General features: G+C 46.7%; 2 protein-coding genes across 5 annotated transcripts in view; both read left to right on the top strand.

Moving 5' to 3' along the window:
- WLS (wntless Wnt ligand secretion mediator) overlaps window positions 1–6,916 on the top strand; it is a 38,382-nt gene extending 31,466 nt beyond the window's left edge. Inside the window, exons 10-13 of one of the 2 annotated variants that reach the window (XM_018567318.1) lie at window positions 1,165–1,314; window positions 2,923–3,006; window positions 3,323–3,476; window positions 6,407–6,916. In XM_018567318.1, the coding sequence (XP_018422820.1) occupies window positions 1,165–1,314; window positions 2,923–3,006; window positions 3,323–3,476; window positions 6,407–6,516 (498 nt within the window). In that variant the 3' untranslated portion in view covers window positions 6,517–6,916. The remainder of the gene's footprint in view (window positions 1–1,164; window positions 1,315–2,922; window positions 3,007–3,322; window positions 3,477–6,406) is intronic. The other variant, XM_018567319.1, reaches the window with a different exon arrangement.
- A 7,282-nt stretch (window positions 6,917–14,198) lies between these two features.
- DIRAS3 (DIRAS family GTPase 3) lies at window positions 14,199–20,892 on the top strand. 3 transcript variants are annotated; one of them, XM_018567310.1, is made up of 2 exons: window positions 14,199–14,534; window positions 20,143–20,892. In XM_018567310.1, exon 2 carries the CDS (start codon window positions 20,239–20,241, stop codon window positions 20,833–20,835), a length of 597 nt encoding a protein of 198 aa, XP_018422812.1. In that variant the 5' UTR covers window positions 14,199–14,534; window positions 20,143–20,238; the 3' UTR covers window positions 20,836–20,892. The 3 variants fall into 3 exon arrangements, with proteins under 3 accessions (XP_018422812.1, XP_018422811.1, XP_018422813.1); XM_018567309.1 differs by lacking the exon at window positions 14,199–14,534 and adding an exon at window positions 19,757–19,834; XM_018567311.1 differs by lacking the exon at window positions 14,199–14,534 and adding an exon at window positions 19,772–19,839.
- The last annotated feature ends 701 nt before the right edge of the window (window positions 20,893–21,593 follow it).

Raw genomic sequence — 21,593 nt, 5'->3', positions numbered from 1 at the left:
TTACTAGATCTCCCTCTGCTACCTGGAACTCGGGCACATGTGACTAGGACATGTGTCTATGCACATCATCTCAGGGGAGGAAAATGCCTTTCCCTGAGATCTCCTGAGATTGCAGATGAGATTTCCCAGCAATGCTCTGCTGATGTAACCTTCCCAGGATGCAACGCTTGGGCACATTGCATCATTTGTGCCAAAGGGGACCAGGAAGTGGGGAAAAAAGTAATTGGAAGTAAAATAAAACTATGTTTGTTTAGCTAATGGATGTAAGATGCTTTTGTATCAGCAAGCAGAGCTGAATGCTGATGTGATTTTTAGTCATAGGGGGTAAAGGTCCACAAAGTGTATGTGAATCCTTAACCTGCACTTTTCTAGCAATAAAAGCTTTTAAAGGCGATACATGTCACCCATATTATATTAAAAAACTCAATTTCTTCTTTATAGTTTGTGTAAAGTGGTCACGTGACTGCTATTCACCACTGTATCCATAGCTTGAAGGGGTCAGGGGGTGGAGCCTTCTGAATATATCACAATCTCCATGTGGGAGCTGCTGTCAATCAACACAGGAGGCATGGGCAGGCGCACGGCAGCAAAGCAGTGATCCCAGATGCGCAAACCGACCACATCAGCATGGATATGATTTCATTGTTGGCATGGTCAGATTAAAGAAGGAACCAAGGGGAACTGGCAGGATTACCAGGTATAAAATACATGAATAAACAATTACAGGCAAGCTTTATAAACCACTATATGAATGCACAAAGGCATATATGGAACATTATTGTTTTGGGGTAACATATGCTTTAATTGGCTGGTTCTATAGAACAATGATTTAACACCTGCAAAGCAAACACTGTGTTGGAACTTCTAAAGTTCTTTTCAAATATGGAAGCTTTCAGATGAATGTCCACCAATGTTCAGCTTGACTCTAATATAACTCATGTTTAAATATTTACCATTGCTCGAAGCATGTTCCTGTTCTCCTTTTTGTTTCCTACAAGTGTTTCCAGATGTCCCCCTTCCTCCCATCTTTATGGGGTCATCTCATTCTTCCAGCTTTAAAGGGTTCTTGGTTGCCCTGAGGTGTTGTGGTTTGTGATGTGCTCAGACATCTGTATCTGGAACGCACAACTGTGTCATTCGGCGAAGGTTTTCCTTAATTGGCCTCTTCAGATGGCTTTCATCATTGTTGCAGGAATCTGCGCTTGCCTTTATTTCTTGTTCCTGTGTTTCATGGTCTACCAGGTCTTTCGAAACATTAGCGGGAAACAGACCCGTTTGCCGGCGATGAATAAAGCCCGCCGCCTACACTACGAGGTGGGAGATTGATTTTGTCTTGTGTAAAATGAGGTGATTGGGGAAGACATGCATATTTTTTGGGGTGGTTTTGTGAGATTGAAAGGTCAGTCAACTCCAAATGTTATCCTTTTTTAGTCGTAGGAGGAGCCTAGTGGATGTCCACCACCTGAAGCCTCGTTGAGTGTGCCCTTGCCTTCTTATGTCTTAAATATGCCAACAGCAAGTTCTCCCTGCCATAATTCCCAGCTCTGTTCCTGTCCACCTGGGAGTTTTGGGTGTTCCCATCCACCCTTGTGTGTTCGAGTGGTAGGAGCTCCTGATAATGGGCATAAGACATGGTGGAAGCCCCTCCACAATGGCCACAGTGTACAGACCCAGGAACTTGGCACAGAGATCTTTTCTATGGTGTCCCAAAGAGATAAAGGCAGTCAGGAAATGTGACACGCCCATATCTATCAAACATTTAAATATTAGTTTTGGGAGGACTGACTGGCTCTGCACTAATAAATGGCCGGTGCCACCACTATTCACACGTAACTGCTCTTCCGAGCAGTTGCATGCAATTAGAGCCTCTCTCTGCCCCTGGATGCAGACCGTTTCGTCTTGGGTCAGCATTTCTAGCCACCACTAATTGCCCAGTTTGTATGCGGCTATAGAACAGAGCGCTACTGCGTTTAGCCACCTTTGGACACAGCAGCCTATACACCTTCATTTGTTTCTCTGAATGAGGCCTTAATGCACTAGTTGTCAACTCTCAAGGTATAGGGGGCTTCAAATGTGGCCTGATGTCTTCAAAAGGGCTGCATATGATATTTATTATCTGTACAGCTACAGAAAGCTCTCCTAGACTAAATACTTAAAATATAGTGTCAGGAAACAGAGCACATGCTGTAGGAGACATTCGGGGACTAGGGACATGTTAATGAAACTGCTAGAGATCACGGTTATTAAAGGCCCCTTTACAAATCCATGCTCCCACCACTGATTGCTGGGGCCACGGGCCACCCTTCAGCGATCACTCCAGTGTTTGTCCTGCACGCAGAGGATCAGTAAATATCACAGATATTTACCGATCCTCTGCTCGGCCATCCGACCCGCACGGCCACGCACAATAACACAGAGCTGCTGGCGCTCCTGGATTTGACAGCCGGTGGCTCTGCTCTCCTCAGCGCTCGGCCCTCCTGACATGCAGCGCTCCCTCCCAGGCTCCGACCACTGGCCATTTCCCACCCATACAGGTGGGGGAGAGCAGTGGGGATCCAAGGAGAAATAGATCCCAGCCTGGCAGGGAGGAGAGGCTGCAGATTGCGGTGGGGGTGGGATTTGTGTTAATAGCTGCCATTACTGCTGATGACTGCTATTATTTGACAGGGCATCGTCGGGGGAACTGTTCTGGTATAAGTTTGTGGTCACTAAAGCCACCATAAGCTTATAGCAGAACAGTAAAAGCCACCATAAGGCTTACTGAGCTGGCCAGCTGCAAGTGGTTGTCTTCTGCTGTAAGCCTTACATCGGTGGTAGCGAAAGGGTTAAAGTTAACCTGGAGTCATGTCTGGACATTCCCTTTTAATTCTCCCTTTTTTTTCTCCTTTTCGTTAATTTTTTCCTTTTAATTTTGTCTTCCAGGGTTTGATTTTCAGGTTCAAATTCCTGATGCTCGTCACACTGGCCTGTGCAGCTTTAACTACAGTGTTCTTCATCACAACGCAGGTCAGCCCAAAAGCAATTTCCATTTGGTGCACTTCAATCTAATATGCTAACCGCCTGCTTTGGTCAGGGGTCAGATCCGGCGATCTGAAAATGCAAGTTTGCCTGGCTGTTATGCTGGTCTTTCTGCTTTTTATTCTCGGGGTCGCTGACCTGGAACAAATATGCAGATTTGGCCTTCTGAGTCCTTGACTCTCCTGATTTTGCATCCTTGATTTGAGTCACTGCTTTTGACTGAAGCCAGAGGCAGAAGAAAAAAAAAGTATTCAAGGGCCTGGTATACGTCTGACCTCCTTTGTCCACCTCTTTATGTCTGTAGGTATCGGAAGGTAACTGGAAATGGGGCGAGTTCTCCGTCGAGTTGAACAGCGCCTTCTTCACCGGCGTCTACGGCATGTGGAACCTGTACGTGTTCGCTCTTATGTTCCTGTACGCTCCATCACACAAGAATTATGGTGACGACCAGAAGAATGGTAAGCATGCTAGTTGCCAAAATCCCAGGCACCATAGCCTTTTTGCCTAGTTTTAATAAATCTATCTGCCCAGTGCATTGGAGTTTCATATGGGCGCTTGTGTTTTCTGGGCCAGACCATCCTTTAAAAAAACTTTTCTGCCTCAGTATAGGCTCTCTTATCCAAAGCTAACTACAAAAATGTATATATTGTAGTTTACTAGTCCGGAAAAAAAATAACTGTTGATCCTGTCAGAAATTCTACATCCATTTTAACCTTCCTGTGGGCTGAACTGAAATAACAAACAATCTTGTCAGCCTTCCTAGCTATCTTATGTGAACTATAGAACATCCCCCATGTAATGGAGAGGGAGAGGTGTTTGTAGTCCAAATCAGGAAGGCAGCCCAGCGTGACAACACTGCTCCTCCATAGTATATTCAGTGAGTGTTGTCACCCTAGGACGGGAAGTTTGTTACTAACAGGATCACCAGGTGAAAGAAAAGGAAAGAAGTCTGAAAAAAATGAATGCAGCCATCACTTCCAAGGACTGGTAAGCTGCAATATAATTCCAGCTGTGCTCATTGGTTACTTAGCCGAGTGATTTGGTTACAAGGTATAGGGGGTCTCTAATGCTTTACAAGACTTTCAGAGACTGCAGACATACTAGAGGTAATGATGATCGGAGACATATTAGAGGTAATGGAGACTGCAGACATACTAGAGGTAATGATGATTGGAGACTGCAGACTTATCAGAGGTAATGATGATCAGAGACTGTAGGAAAACTGCAGAAGACAGTGATAGACTGGGGACATGCATCATGAAGATACTAGAGATGACTGCTATGACCCCTTTACAAATCATTGCTCCCACTCCAACTACAGACTGCTGGGGCCCAAGAGTCAGATATTGGCTATCAAAAAGCTACGTGTGGCCCCTGGGATGCAGGTTTGGCACCAGGGACCTGGTCACTATTGTGCCCAGCAAAACTTTAAAATCCAACTCCAACCACAGCTTTTCCTCTTTAGCGTCGGAAAGAATTAGTACTTCTGTACTTTTTTTTTTTTAAATGTTGTCCGTTTGTGATAGGCTGCATGGAGGGTATTCCGCAACCCAGCATGTGGGATCCAACATCCACAGCTGTAACGAAAGGTTAAAAACCAGACTACACCAAACCGACTGGAATGTGAGTCATGCAGATTCAGTTTAAAGTATCAAATCCCAATCAGTAAAATCTAATTTGAGCTTTGACAAATTAATTTCAATAGTTGATTTTTAATTGCTTGCTATTTAAATCTTCTGCTATTGGCTATTTTGGAATTTCAATAACCAGTAGCAGGTGGGTTATTGAAACCCTGACCACCGAGTAGACCTGACAGAGAAAGTTCTCCATCAGGCCCACTCCTTAGCTCAGTGGGGGATGCAATAGCCAGTCTCCTATTGGCTATTGCAATTTGAAATAGCCAATAGCAGTCTGGCTGTTGAAACCCAGCACACTGAGCAGAGGAGCAGACCTGAGAGCAGGGCAGTCATCAGGGGGGTACGGCTGATACTCATGTAAGGGGCCCGGGCAGCCTGGGGGGCCCACCCGGGTCCCTTACATGACTAGCGGCCGACGGTGAACGGCGAGGCGGCAGAGGCCTTGCCTAGCAGCGCAGGGCCCCAGCATTGCCGCTCCACCGGCTTTGAGACAAGCTAGGGCCCCATCAGCGAAGCTGCTCATCTGATGTCAGACTAGCCGTAAGTGACCTCATGTTAGTGACGTGACGTCACTTCTGGCCGGTCCGGCGGCAGACGAGGCCATGTGTGCAGGTAAGAGGAGCTAGGAAGGAAGGAAAGAAAGGAGGGAGGCAGGGCCTGACCAGCCCACTTGAGACCCCTTCAGAGCCCACCATATACGGTCTCAGATGGGCTGTGCAGCATGTATGGTGGGCTCTGAAGGGTCACTCTCAGGTGGGTCCTGTGTCCAGCTCGTCACTAAGCCCGGCGTCCAGCGGCGCGGTGGGGGGGGCCCGGCCTAAAGCTGTGTAAGGGGCCCCAAAATTTCTGATGGCTGCCCTGCCTGAGAGAGAAATGTCCAGTTCTCTTCTCAGTCTACGGGTACAATAGCCAACCTGCTATTGGTCATTGCAATTTGAAATGGCCAATAGTAGCCTGGCTATTGCCCCCCATTGTTTTCATTCTGCTCTTGACTGTGGAATCTAGCCACCGGCCAGCAACAAGACATTTTTTAGTATGCACCGAGCAGCCAACAATTTTTTAATGTGCATCAAGCCGGTTGATTGAATGGGAATTTACTGTACTGAGAATTTTGCCCAGGGTTTTAGTTTAGCTTCAAGGTAGCAGTGGAATTTAACTGACTACCCCCGTTCCCCCCCCCATGTAAATTTTTGTGGAAGTATGGTCTTACCTTTTTATCATGAACTTGCATACTCGCCACCCAGTCAGTCCAGTGTTGGTTTGGTGTGATCTGCCACTCGGCTCCTACACACTGGGTCTTGTGCACCATGTTCTTCCCCAAGCAGGAGCAGGCTGTCTCTTCTCAGTTCAGGCAGCCAACCCTGATGGTGCCAGTGCCACCCTCCTCCAGCGCAAAATGCATCCCCCTCCAATGATGGAGCCTTCTGAAATATGTGAGGTGCATATTGCAGGAGGCTTCAGGAGCAGAACACCTCATTCTGGTCTAGGTGAGAAAGGAGGCAGTGGGTGGGCTGGACCAGGCAAGACAAATAAAGATGAATCGGAAAAAAAAAAGCCTATCTAGGACTATGGAGGTGAGCAGTAAGGAATGGGGGAAAGTTATTTGGTACGAAGACATCATTTGGAATAACGGTAACGTATTGGATACATCGGTGGTGTTGGTGGACATCCATAACGGGTCAATAAATCACAAATGTTACAATTTACATCATTCCACGATCTCCATTATTCATCACTGTTATTCCTTCCAGGCAGGGACGGTATGAGCAGCGTGGAGGAGCTACAGTTAACGACGACCATCACGCACGCCGACGGACCGACGGAACTGTATCGACTGGCCGGGAAAGAGTCCCAGGAATAAGTCCGGCCGCCCAAGACGGCTTTGATGTAGACATTTTTTTTAGTTTCCATGCCTCCCACTTGAAAACCGACCATAAATAGCCTTCCGTACATTTCCCGTATTTATAGCTGGAATGCTCTGTTAGAAGAGTGGGGGAATAAATGACGATTTGTAATGTAGCTTTGTTTTTTATACATATATATATCTATTATGAGGATAAGTTGGTGATGAGTGCTCACTTACACTGGTAACATTTTCAGTGTTTTTTTTAGTTTTCCTGCTGCTCAGTCTGTCGGCTCCGAGTTCAGTTGATCTGTTATTTTAAAGCGCGGTTGCCCTGAGACTCGCGGTATATATAAACGTGTATTGCCTTTCTTCATAAGCAATATCTAAGAAGCAATAAAATGAATTTCTTTTTGTACCTCTTTTGTGGTATTTTGGTTGTTATTTGGAAGAACTACTCGAAGAACAAAATCGTTCAAGACAACAAATGATCGGTACATTCAGAGGCGTAACTAGAACCTTCAGGGCCCCGGTGCAAGAAACCATGAAGGGCCCCCCCCCCCCCACTGGCATGGCACCGCATGGTTAACAGGAAGGCTGCCGAGGTCCCCAGCAAGCGCGGGACATCAGGCAGCTGCTTGTTTAAAATTTTAGCGCCGGTGTTCTGTCGAACGCTGACCCAGTATCTGCGCTTATGTACAGACGGGATTACCAAGGAAACCGGTATTTATTTACAAAGTATACGTTTGTAATTGTTAATTGTGACCGGTAATAATATGCCGTCCATGGCAGGAAATGATGGATGGAATATTATTGACGGTCACAATTAACGATTTAAACGAAATACTTTGTAAATAAATCGCTGTTTCCTCGAAAATACCGGTCTGTGCGCAAGCACAGATGCTGAGGTCGGCAAATTCGACTACATCAGCGTTCTCGACAAAACACCGGTATCTACGCTTAGTATCTGGGCATTTTCATAAGTATAAGTACTTGTGAAAATGCCCAGTCTTGGCAGTGGTGTATCCCTACTTAAAAATATAATGCATTGCTGGGACTTGTAGTCCTGCATAGTTGGAGCTATTCTGCATTGCTGTATAATCATCATACAGCACTGCCGCTGGGAGATGAAGAACGATCTCCCTTTGACCCCCGTGTGTGTGACACATCCCCCGCCTCCTTACCTTCTTCTCCGTATCAATGCTCTCAGCAGCAGGGGAGGTGGGGGGACTTCTGAGGGTTGTCGGCAGAATTGTCTGATGCTCCGTTCCTCGCTGCTCAACTCAGCAAAGAAAAAAAACAACAACAAAACTTAAACCCGGCTGCTTGCCCACAGCTGAGCTGAACCGAGAGAAGAAACCACCCGCCTGGCGCCTGGAACTGCATGTCCCGGGCGTCAGGCAATACAAAGTAAATGCAAAATGTTATCCGAAGCTGGGATAGAGAAATAGATTATATTAGGGAACATTACAGTGTAATATCCCCTAATATAATCCATTTCTCTAATTTTAAAGACATTTCAGCAGTGTGCAGGGTCTGGGCTTCTCATTCTTACATAAAAAAGGAAAAAAAATTCAGGTGTCAGCGCAAAGTAGACAGAGAACAGCTTATAGTGATGCATAACATATCCCTTCATCTGACAACACAGAACACTTCTCAAATACACCCCCCCCCTGTCGCTCTCTCTCACTCCCCCCCTTCTCTGAGAGGAGGAGGGGGGGAAAGAGTGAGAAACACACACAGACCGATGCTCAGACGAGGAAGGGAAGCATGAGAGAGACCGACCGACCAGTGCAGAGAAGCTCTCGGCGTCGGTCGATCTTTCTCCCTCACTTTCTCCCCCCCAGTCTCTAGCACATCCCCGGGGACTCTGTCTGCAGGGAAACACTTGCATTTCCTCCAGACAGCCGACCTGCAGCTCCTCTTCAGCCACATTCTCCGACGCTTCTGCCCGGGGAAAGCAAGCTCCGCCCCCTGCACGCACGTCTGAGGAAGGTTCCAATAGCGGGCAGGGGGGGGCTCGGGACATGCCAAATTGTACTAGTCGTCATTTCATAATAAAAAGTTATAGCTTGGAGCCTGGGCCCCTTACAACTTCAGTGGATGTACCCCCCTGATGGCGGCCTTGCAGGATAGGAGCGGTACAAACTCGGGGGGCCCCCATCTTCCTTGCTGGGCCCCCCCCAAGTGGTGGAATGCCAGGGCTTACCTATCGGTAATTTTCCTTTCCTGACGCCAAAACATGGCAGCATACAGGGTGTGTGGCTCCGCCCCCAGCCCATTGTATGCTGCCATGGATTGGCGTCAGGCAAACGGAAAATGGTATACTTACCTATCGGTAATTTTCCTTTCCTGATGCCAATACATGGCAGCATACAATGGGCTGGGGGCGGAGCCATACCCATTGTATGCTGCCATGGATTGGCGTCGGGAAACTGAGCTTTGGGACACGGGAGGACACTAGTTTGTGTCCTCCCGTGACCCTTAGGAGATATTTGGGGAAAAACACTTACCCTATAGTTCTCCTTTTTAAATCCGAATCCTTTATCTATGTTTTGCATCATAATCTCTCATTTCCTGCAGTTTGAGAAGTGGAAATACATTGGTTCATAGCAGAGAGGGGCGGATTCTGGCTTCTAAGGGAATCTTTCTATAGCTTTAATGTTTTTTAAAATTCACAATAGGTTAGTTAGCGCTGACGTTGCATTTTGCTGCCATCTGCTGGCTGATATGTGATATCACACAACTCTTTTTCTTTTCTTTTAGTTACAATAGGGGTATGTCAAACTCCGGGGTTCTATCAAAGATTGTGACTGGTTTGGAATGTGTGACCGGTCACGTGGTCACACATTTTAATGTAATCACGCCCAATTTTTCGGAGGTGGAATGTGAGAGCGGGAAAAGGGGAAGAATTCCAACGCTTTCCAGCTGTTCCAGGGCAGATGGGCATCGCGGATGGTATGTGCCGGAGAACCGATCTGCCCTGGAGCAGCTGATCGGTCCTGAAATGTCACTTCTATCAGACTTTGTGAAATGTGAGATCGCACTCACAAAGTCGGATCGAAGTGACATTTCAGGACCGATCAGCTGTTCCAGGGCAGATCGGTTCTCCTGCACATACGATCTGCCCTGAAACAGCTGAGAAAGCGTTATAATTCTTCCTTTGGCCAGGTCACACATTCCACCGCGGAAAAACTTGGCGGAATTATGTTAAAATGTGTGACCACGTCACCGGTCACACATTCTAACGCAGTCACAAACTTTGATAGAACATCGGTCCTCCGGCTACGGTGCGACTACAAGTCCTATGAGGCATTGCAAGACTCTGACAGCCGCAGGTATGACTCCCAGAGGCAGATGCATCATGTGATTTTTAGTTTTAACACAGACTCGAGGGCCACCGTTTGCCTACCCCTGCTTTAAATTTGTTAAAGAACAATGGCGTGGATACAGAAGGTCTACTTTCCCCAGAAGTTCTCCGTACCGCTCTCAAAACCATTCAGAAACACAAGGATGCAAATGAATTCAAGGCTATAGATGGCAACCTTGACTCGACGACCACCTTAAAGGAGAACTATGGAGTAAGTGTTTTTCCCCAATAGTTCTCCTAAGGGTAACGGGAGGACACAAACTAGCGTCCTCCCGTTACCCTATGCTCAGTATACCGCGAGCTACAGCTCAGGGTATACTGAGACGCCGCAGCCAAGACGGATCCTGACATTACTGTCGAGAGCCACCCAGCTGCGTGATTGACAGCTGGCTCTGCCTATCTGGAGGCAGAGCCAGCTGTACCCGCCCCCTCCCCCATCCGTTCCTCCAGTCAGCGCTGGAGGATCGGACAGGGGAGGGGGCAATCCCTGCAGGGAGCAGTGAGTGACAATCACGGCTCTCTGCAGGGACAGGATCGAGAAGTGAGCGAGCGACGGTATGTGTTCGCTCACTTCCCGATTTATTTTCATTGTCACACGTCGGCTCGAACTATGAGGATGAGTGAAAATCACACACCTCATAGTTCTCCTTTTTAAATACGCATTTTTCTCCTATATAAATAAATGGCATTCATTGTTTTAGACCTGTCATAGGTCACCGGGTTTTGCTCTTCTTGGCTTTACAACCCGTTCTGCTGCTGAGAGACTTTGAATGAGAGTTACCTACATCTTCAGCACCCTCTGGCCATAAAATATTAGGATGATATCATTGTGCAATGCATTACACCCCTGGTGCCCAGCCTGCTGCCTTTAGATTATTTTCGGGCCCCTGCAAGACAGTATTATGTGTTCTGATGCTTGCTGAAGCCACGGAAGGAAAAGGTAGTCACTGAGCATCTCTTGTTACATGGCTGTAGTCTCTCACCATCTCTTATTGTTCCCACTGGAAGATTTCCTCTCCCTTCCTGTTCCAGTGCTAGCTTTTTCGGCTCCCTGGCACTTTCTGTCTCGATGACAGTGATCCACAGGACAAATAGGAAACCTGACAGATGATGTAACCCTGTGACGCAGGGGGTGGCCCTAGCCTTTTTGCTGCCTAAAGTGGCTGCGGCGCTGCTGGTGTTCTGCATTGCTATATAATGTATTGCTGGAATTTCTAGTCCTCCATTGCCGATGACATTTTGCATTGCTGTATAATGTATTGCTGAGATTTGTAGTCCCTCTACAGCTTGGAGTCAGTGGCAGAACTACCAGGGTTGCAGTGTTTTGTAGCTGCGACTGGGCCCTGGCACTCCACCACCGTCCTAAAATCATTAGTCTACCCCAGGGCTTGAAAATTACGCTCGCCCGCTCACCAAATGCGAGGGGAAGTTCCTTTCTGGCGAGCACAGTAATGCCCTGCACATTTATTGATGGAGCGGGTGGCTTGCAATGCGATCCCCAGGCCCCGGGGATCGATTTGCGCTCCAAGCCTCGTTTTGAAGCCGACTTCTGGTTTCTGACCTCCGGCTTCTTCTTCGGCACCACCATTACACTGGCAGCGCCGCTGAGGGGACAGGTGAAGGAGAGGTCCGCTCTCCTCCGCTGAGGGAGACACGAGGAGAGGCCCGCTCTCTACCGCCGTGGGGGACACGTGAAGGAGAGACCCGCCAACGGTGCACATCCCTACACCCGCTGCGCACTGGGGGCAAAATGATTTCAAAAAGAGTTTAAAAAAAACAAAACACAACGTTAAGAAAAAAACGCCATTTTCGTGCTGCTCTCTGGGGCCTAAATATTTAAAAAGTAAAAAACAAAAAAAAACAAAGCACAGCACACCTATGCACAGTCAGCTACAAATTTCATTTAAAATAAAAAAGTATGTTTTCAATAAAATTGGTAGCTGACTGTGCATAGGAACCCATGTGTTCAAGGGAAGGTTATGTATGGAGTCGGGAGGGTTGTGGGGGCCCATCAGCAAAATCTTGCCCAGCACCCAATTAATATTAAAGACGGCCCTGAGTCCATCACGTATGTTTCCGTCGCCTTTGGTGGGGAGTCTCGTCTGATGAATGGAGCCACCTGCTGCCAACCTCGAGGAGGATCATTGTGGAGACGTCCATGCACATCGCTGGAGCCGGGAATAGACATCCTGTGATGTATATTCATGTCCAGCATCGTCCTTTGTGTTCCGTCCAATATTCCATTCAGTCAGCTGATTCATTATTTATAGAGGAGCTGAGCCGTCTCGTGTGATGAATATTCCCATCACAGTTTTAATGATAGTTACCAAAGTGATGAATAAATATGCAACAAAGAAAAACTTAGTGGTTAAAAGCTGAAACTTATATTATGCCTTCCCTGGTTCCTCCCCCTCCATCATCAATATGCTGATGATAGATTCCAGTCATCTAGGGGTCTCTAGGCTTCTCTGTGCAATGCAGGCAGATCATGGCTGGTGGGTGGGGCCGGCAGGGTTCTGTACATAGCTTCCTGAAAACATCACAGCACCCTGCCTCAGTACTCCTCTGGGGAGTCAAATATCAAAATGCCTTGATGTTATGCAAATATCAAAATGCCTTGATGTGTGGATGTCAGTCTGGAGGGGCGGGCCAAGGGCATCACCGAAGACCGAAAGTCATTGGAAATTTGTTGTCACCGGAAAAAGAGGTGAGGGTGAATCTTCCATTGGGGACACCTGTTCCGGTGGCAACTAAGATGGGAATTCCCCTCACTTTGTATAGATTTCCTCTCATTTCCTGTTGCATCTCCTGGGCAGGGAAATCTCTGCAATGAGGCACTGATAACAAAAAGTCAACTGACGGGATTTAACTCTTCTAGTACCCGAACCAAAAGTAAAATAAAATGCATATACTGGAACAGGCCCACATGTTGGACCTTGTGAGCGGGCTACTCCAGTAAGTGGGCGGGCCTGGTGCAGACTGGGGGCGGGGCTAACTGTGTCCAGGGATTGAAATGTCGCTGAGTATCCTATTCATAGACCAGGGATAGGCAACCTCGGCACGCCAGCTGTTGTGAAACTACAAGTCCCATGAGGCATTGCAAGATTCTGACAGCTACAGGCATGACACCCAGAGGCAGAGGCATGAAGGGATTGGTAGTTTCACCACAATGCTGAGGTTGCCTACCCCTGAAATACACTATTCAATGCTGGTACCATTGCAGGCTTTGTAGTGAGCTTGGGGTGTAACAGATGATTGCTCAGGGGGCTCAGCTTGCCGGCAGCCATGAAGCATAAACACGAGTGCATTGCAAGAGAATCAATTCTTATATCGAGGATCCCGACCATCTTTACTTCTCTCGCCCCAGCAGTCGTCTTGTATTTCCGCACTGTACAGCTATTATTTCCTATAGTAGAAGTGTGTGCGGGTGAGGAGGACTATATATAGAAGCAGCGTGCATGGTTGTGACGTCATGGCCATCATGTGTCACGCATGTTCCAGTCAATCCAGCTGGAGCTGGAGCAAACATAATACAGATCTGGATGTGATTCATCTCCATAGTCCGTCCTGGCTGCTGGTCTACGTGACTGTTGCAGAACCTTTTAGGAAGCTGAGCTGTCAATCGTTAACCTGGAACACTAAGAAATGCTGGTACAGGGGGCCGCGGGCTGTCACTCTCCAGCTGTCGTGGGACCACAAGTCCAAGCATGACCGTTCACGCCTGACTGTAACGCAGGGTAACACGATTCAACCAGACAGGCTCTTGAACTACATAGTTGATGGAAGTTCTAAAGGAGATTGTACAATCAGATTGTAGAGATAGTGTATGGTCAGCTATGGTTTGGAGGTTATCCATCATGTGATCTGGGGGGGTTTATCCATCATGTGATCTGGGGGGGTTTATCCATCATGTGATCTGGGGGGGTTTATCCATCATGTGATCTGGGGGGGTTTATCCATCATGTGATCTGGGGGGGTTTATCCATCATGTGATCTGGGGGGGTTTATCCATCATGTGATCTTGGGGGGCGGTTATCCAGCATGAGAAGGTCACCTTCAGGTTATTGGAAGCACATTGCCCTCTGATTGCACTGTGCGGGGCAGATGTCAGATGCTGGCTCAGTGCTTTACAACCTCCACAATGAACACATGCTGGTAATGACACATGAATAACAAATAGTCTGTGTGAGAGGCTTCTCATCCAGGACCTCCCATACCTTGTGTTCTAAAGCAGCTCCATGGCTGCATTAACCCCTTCCTCCATCTATGTGCTGGGAAAGCCTCCTCTGGTCCTGTACTCCAGCCCCTTCAGCACCCATCAGGTTAAAGCCCATTCTCTCTCTGCAGCTGCATGAATGGGCTGTACCACTGGTGTAAAAAATGAATGAAACGTGGGGGGGATCCGGCCGCTGCCACCCACTCAGCACTGCTGCCTGCAGGTGCAGGGAGGGAGGCACTTGTGAGAAGAAAGGCAAGTTGGTCTGTATTATTTACAATGACTCATCCGCTGAGCCAATGGAATAAATGGTAGTGGATGGAGCTGGCTCCTTTTACTCTTGCTCCCCCTGTGCAATGGCTGCACTATGGGCCTGCCCCTCCCTGGGTGTTTTGTTGGATGCTGTGACATCCTTGCAGATTGTATTTCCAGATTCGTTGACCTGTGCAGGTAAGTGCTGCTGCTGCTGTATGGTGCCAAGTCCATGGGATGGGGTGGGCAAGGGGATGGATGGAGCAAGTCTTGGCTGTCACTCAGAGGGATGCTACAGTGTTACATGTATGTCATCAGCCCACTGTCTATTGTGTCCTGATGTCCTTTTGTACATCAGGGTGACATCTGTCTCTTCCTGGCTTGGAAGTGCCTGGATGTATCTCAGTTTACTGGTCCACTGTATCGTAAAATAATTATTTTGTTGCCTTTACACCTGAAACCTATCCTAATTGTAAAATGGGGGCGTCCGCTGCTGATCTCCCTCCGAAAACGCTACCAAAAAAAACAATTAGCCAAAGCCATCACTCTGTTCTTCTCTCCTGTCAGTAAGTTCCCCAGTGTTAGACTGACAGCACCGCAGTGCAGTACAGCCTGGCTTGGTGTATTGATCCTCCTCTTCCTTCTATTTTTGGGTCCAGCTGTGTAGGGGTTTTCAGGAAAAAATCCATCAAGGTACTTATACCAGCTGCAGTTAGAACAAATACAATTTCATTTCATGTTTTAATTGAAACAAATCACTGACAAGAAACAAATCTGAAAGCAGCTTTAGGTACGTATACTAATTTCAGGTAAATAAATAAATACATGTAATATATAGACAGCTCTAGGTACTTCTATCTGCTGCAGTTAAAATAATACATTTTAAGCTAAAGACAGCTTCAGGTACTTCTATCGGCTGCCATTCGTTTTCAGTTGCACAGACCAAAGAGATTATTCAGGACTGTGGATGAGAGGTCATGTGACCTGCTCCGTCATTTTATAGGGGGTGCTTAATGCTTCAGGAAACTGCTGTATATGCCACGTTCCATGACGTTTCTTGGGTTCTGCTAAGAGGTATTGCTGAGGATTGTGGTTCTTTGGCTGCAGCACAGCTCCAGCTGCTCATATCAGGTCATAACCATAGACCAGGGGTAGGCAAAATCGGTACTCCAGCTGCTGTGCAACTACAAGTCCCATGAGGTATTTCAAAACTCTTGACAGGCATAGGCATGACGGGATTTGTAGTTTCAGCACAGCTGGGGTGCTGAGGTGACCTACCCGTGCCATAGACACACATAGAAGAGTCATTTCAGATCTGTATTGGGCCAGCTGCTGACCAGATCTTGGTCATACAAAAACTCTATAAGTGTGTTTGTGGCTCTGGTACCGCCGTCTCTGATGTCCTCCTCGCCTTATGGACCATTGGCACCCATAAAATGCCCCTGTCAGTCCAATAAGCCGTCTTTGTAGGTGGCCAAATCTAATACAGATCGAGTTGCCGAGAAGGACAATGGTCCGACGGTCCCTTACAGCCTGATTGATTATTTGTTTTCCTATTTCAATTATTTTGAATGTGATTGATTTGATTGTTGTAGAGTGTCAGAGTGTCGGTGTTCTCAGTCGTTGCGCCGGGAATTTCCAAGGAGCTTAAATAATATATGGATCACGTGAGGCAAATGACGGCGTTTTAGCCAATCCAAATTGTAACGTGCGGCATGCTTGTTCAGTCGGCAATTTGCAATCCCAAGATGCATTAATTTCACTCTGTATTGATGAGGAAGAATGAACAGCCATTAAAAACATTTGGTAATTGTAAGGAATATCTGGTGTGTGGCTGATGGAAGTCTTTATTGTAGCAATTGGGTTGAACAGGGCGGGGTAGAGGCCCTATATGACCAATGTTTGTAGACACCGATGTGATCTTGTTGGGCATCTCTTTCCAAACCCATGGACATAGATGAGGAGCCCTCCAAACCCCACTACCACCACACCACCACTACCACCATCTATGTGCATGGCATTCCAAAGCCATGGACATAGTGGGGTTTAGAGGGCTCCATATCTATGTCCATGGCTTTGGAATGAGATGTCGAACAAGTGGTGATAGTGATGGTGGCGGTTATAGTGGTGGTGATAGTGATGATAGTGGTAGTGATAGTGGGGTTTGGAGGCCTCCATATCTATGTCCTTGGCTTTGGCATGAGATGTCCAACAAGTGGTGGTAGTGATGGTGGTGGTTATAGTGGGGTTTGGAGGGCTCCATATCTATGTCCATGGCTTTGGAATGAGATGTCGAACAAGTGGTGATAGTGATGGTGGCGGTTATAGTGGTGGTGATAGTGATGATAGTGGTAGTGATAGTGGGGTTTGGAGGCCTCCATATCTATGTCCTTGGCTTTGGCATGAGATGTCCAACAAGTGGTGGTAGTGATGGTGGTGGTTATAGTGGGGTTTGGAGGGCTCCATATCTATGTCCATGGCTTTGGAATGAGATGTTCAACAAGTGGTGATAGTGATTTTGGCGGTGAAAGTGGTGGTAATGGTGGGGTTTGGAGGGTTCCATATCTATCACTGCCACCATCACTATCACCACTTGTTGGACATTTCATTCCAAAGCCATGGATATGGAGCCCTCCAAACCCCACTACCACCACCACCTTTGTTGCTATAACAACTTCCACTATGCTGGGAAGGCTTTCCACAAGATTTTGGAGTGTGTCTGTGGGAATTTGGGGCCATTCAACCAAAAGAGCATTTGTGAGATCAGGTAGTGATGTTGGCCAAGGAAATCTGGCTTGCAATCGGACGAGAAGACCTGGCTCATGATTGGCCTTCCAGTTCATTGCTTGTACACTTCTGATGATGGGCCCTCTGGTGTTTTGGTAACTTGGGCAGTGATGTAAGCTCTTCTGGCAATATGTCCAGCTCTGTATTTGGGGAAGATGAATTCCCGTAGATGTGCTGGAGGGGGAAGGGGGGATGGACCATCAAGCGGAATCCCTTGTGAAGTTTTTCTGGTTATTGCAGTGTCAGCGGAGATGAAGACTGTATTATTTATGAATGTGTAAATCAGCCTTCAGATGCCACGGGGATTTCTTAGACCTGTCAGGGCATTCAAGAAAAGGAAGTCATATTTCTGAGGAAGGTTTAAGAGCTCCATTTCCCACCTGATTCCTTACATACTTCCATCTTTTTATTGCCTGAAAACACTCTGGAGAGCCAATGTATGAAAGCATCGGCTCTGGTGAGTGGACTTCTACCACACATCTCATTCCATGGAGTTGGCCTTTAACAGCCTCTACATTTTCTGGGAAGCTTTCCTTAAGATTTCAGAGTGTGTCTCTGGGACTTTTTGCCCACTCAACCAGAAGAACGTTTTTGAGGTTGGAGGAGAAGATCGGGCTCATAATCTGCATTCCAATTGATCCCAGATGTGTTCTGTAGGGTTGAGGTCAGGGCTCTGTGAAGGCCAATCAGGTTCCTCCAAACTCATCAAACCATGTCTTTATGGAAACCCATTCCAATTGATCACAGAACCCTGACCTCAACCCTACAGAACACCGTTGGGAAGGCCAATCAGGTTCCTCCAAACTCCTCAAACCATTTCTTTATGGAAAACCATTCCAACTGATCCCAAAGGTGTTCTGTAGGGTTGAGGTCAGGGCTCTGTGAAGGCCACTTAGGTTCCTCCACACCAAACTCATCAAACCATGTCTGCATGGGTCTGGCTTGGTGCACAGAGGACAGTCATGGTGGAACAGAAAAGGACCTTCACCAAACGAGAAGGTTGAAGGAGCACAATAGTCTAAAATGTCATTGTATGCTGTAGCATTAACAGTACCCTTCACTGGAAACCCCTGAACTCAGCCATTGAGTGTTCACATATTTTGGCTTTATAGTGTATCCATGTGAATAAAGCAAATGTACAATTACAACCTTTCACCTTTCTAAAGCTGTCACCTGAGAGCTGTAGTGGGATCATAACCAGATTCACTTATGGACAACCTAAGCTAGCTTTCGTTGTGTCACCTCAAATCACTAATTATTTTATTTGACTGATTCATAGTTTGTAAGGTTGAACAATGACACCATTCCCATTTAGTTCAACCTACATAAGTATGTATGTGTGTGTTTTGCATGTGTGTGCGTACATGTTATCATGAAGGTCCATACGTTTTGTATATTTGCATAGTTTGTAACGTCTGTCTAGTTCAAGCCATATAAATAAGTGTTTTCTGCAGGTGGTGAAATGCTAATTTTCTATTAAGACAATATAAAAACATAAAAAACTAAACCTTTACCAAGGGAAAATGATAAAACAAGGGGCGGTCTGACACCCCATTGGAGTCTTGCCTATGTAGACCATGGCCTATGTTGCTTTTCCATAAGTTCTAGTGTGATTGGGATCCTTAAAGGACACATGTACTTAGAGAAGTATGTAGGCTGCCTCCTTCAGAAAATGCTAGCTGCCCGGCTGCAGTGGTGATCCCACGGCTTCGATTATTTGGAGCCACTTTTCCAAAATTTTCGTCATCACAGGAGGTGAAGTGAAATCGGGAAATTTTTCCAATGGGGACACTTGTTCCAGTGACATCTAAGAGGAGATTTCCTTTCAATTTGGAGCAGTTTTATCTTACTTCCCATTGTGGTCCAGGACAGGAAGTTAAGGGAAATCTACCCAGTATGACACAGACAGCAGCAGAAACCTGAAATGGGTTTTCACAATTCCACACTCAAATACAAATTAAGAAAACATTTCTGGCTTGTTATGCACTTTAATATATGACAAATGATGCCCAGGGTAATACTGGCCAGCTGAAGAGACAGCCCAGCAGAAGCCACTTGCCTTTTGGCTGGCTTTGTCTGATTGGAACATCAGATGGGGCCATCCAATAAAGGGTGAGTCATTGGAACTTTTTTCTTTGTTTAGTTTTTTTGTTTGTTCCTAAAGTATTGAAGTCTGCAATGTATGACTCGGGAAGATGACGGGGGGGGACACCTCTTCGGTGGAGGAGGGTACTCTAGTGGTTAAGTTCTTACACATTAAGGCAGGAGGTTCGGGAACCCATTTTAACTAATGTTCCACCTAAAAAAAAAACAACTCAATTCTTTCCTTCCCAGCTGACTCCAATGCATTCTGACAAACTGGCCAAATTTTACCCACATTTTTGCTGAACTTACAGCTGAATTAAATGTTTGCTCATCCCTAGTTAGGACAGCAGAAGCCCCTTGTCATTGGTGGCCAGCTAAAATGGCTCACAAGCCGTTCTGCTACATACCAGTTGGCCAATGCGAAGGATGGCCCAGGGGAGAAAAAAAAAAAGTCCAGTACATCCACTAGATGGCAAAATAATCTAATCTTGCAGGCAACATTCAAAACCAATAATATAAAAAAAAAGGGAGGGAGCTTCTGATTTCATCTGCAGCTGAGCCGTCTGAGAGCGACATAGTAATCAGACCGCAGGAAGGGCTGAAACAAAGCAGAGTGCTCAGGCAAGGTAAGGTGCAAGCTTATATAGATGTACTGTATGTGTGTGTTCTATCACATCCATCCCAGAAAGTGCTGCCGTGCTTGACAGCCTGAAGGATGCAGTTAGCTCGTTATCTGGACCAGTATCATCCTGGCTCCTGCACTTCCGAGCACTTTGTAGCCTTCTGCCAGCTCGGGAAACCTGACGTAGCACCAATACCCAGCAACAATAATAATCTGCAGCTGATGCTCCTAGTTTATACTGAAGCCTCTATTTTTGTTGAGCTCAAAGTGTTTGCCCTGCACTGAAATGTTTTTTTGATGTTTCCTCAACAGGTGTCTGTTCCATCTCGGCATGTAAGTCCTCCTAGCCTCCTAGCATTCAAGACTGAATCCTTCTGAGCCTCCAGCTTGAGATCCCTTAGAGGAAAGATGCCAGAACAAAGCAATGACTACAGGGTGGTCGTGTTTGGGGCAGCAGGAGTCGGGAAAAGTTCTCTGGTGCTCAGATTCGTCAGGGGGACCTTCAGAGAGACCTACATCCCGACCATCGAAGACACCTACAGACAGGTCATCAGCTGCGACAAGAACATCTGCACGCTGCAGATCACCGACACGACGGGGAGCCACCAGTTCCCGGCCATGCAGAGGTTGTCCATCTCCAAGGGTCATGCCTTCATCCTGGTCTACTCGGTGACCAGCAAGCAATCCATGGCGGAACTTCAGCCCATCTACGAACAGATCTGCCAGATCAAAGGAGACACGCAGAAAATTCCCATCATGCTGGTGGGCAACAAGAGCGACGACGCTCTACGGGAGGTCCAGGCCAGCGAGGGGGAGAGCTTGGCCACCAAGTGGAAGTGTTCTTTCATGGAAACCTCCGCCAAGCTCAACTACAACGTTCAGGAGTTGTTCCAAGAACTTTTAAACTTGGAGAAGCGACGGACTGTAAGCCTCCAGGTGGGCGGGAAGAAGTCCAAACAGCAAAAGAAGAAGGAGAAGCTCAAAGGGAAATGCTCCATCATGTGAAGTGGACCTCAAGCGAACGAACTCTGTGCATGAGGCGTTCTGCAGTCTGTTGGACATATACTAGAAGGCGCTGAGTTCTAGGTCGGACTTTTTTTCTTTTTCCGGGAAGTGGTGCCAGGATTCCATGGCATCGTGGTTACCATAGCAACCATTTTCAGCTTACAGTTTATTTGAAGGCAAGCTCTCCGCATGCTCCGCCACCTCCATTTTTGCATTCTGAACACATTTGCGCATCAGAATGCTTGTTCACTGGAAGAAGGGGGAATAAGATTTTGGGGTTGTTTTCTGTATTTGTGATGAAGTTGAGAGATGTTTGAGGGCAAATTACACAGACGGGAAGTTTTTGTGTAACATTTGCATGCCGGGATACTGGGATGATGGAATGAAAAGTGCTTCTGTAAATTAAATATTGACTTATGTGTTCGCGTTTTTGTGTTTTTTGTACTTTTAAAGTTTTATTGATAAAACATTTTTTTGTTTTGGTTATTTTGAAGGAGGCCTCATTAAAGAGCAAACTTTAAGCATAAGTGGAGCCTAAAAACGTTTTTGTTTTATGCGTTTGGAGGTCGCAAATAAAAGGAAATCTAAAGTCCCAGAACAATCACACTTTATGTGTAAAGTAAACATGTAGTATATTTTATATTTTTACTTAGAGTGCATGTGCAGCCAAGGCCGTATATCCGGCCTTGGGGCAACAGCATTAGAGGGACAGCAGGGGTTGTGGAATTCCTATCTCCTGATGCCCGGGACATGCAGTT

Source organism: Nanorana parkeri, unplaced genomic scaffold, assembly GCF_000935625.1.
Source record: "Nanorana parkeri isolate BGI_ZX_2015 unplaced genomic scaffold, ASM93562v1 scaffold1028, whole genome shotgun sequence".
In the NCBI taxonomy this organism is placed as follows: Eukaryota; Metazoa; Chordata; class Amphibia; order Anura; family Dicroglossidae; genus Nanorana; species Nanorana parkeri.
This window is presented reverse-complemented; position numbering and strand designations above follow the sequence as displayed.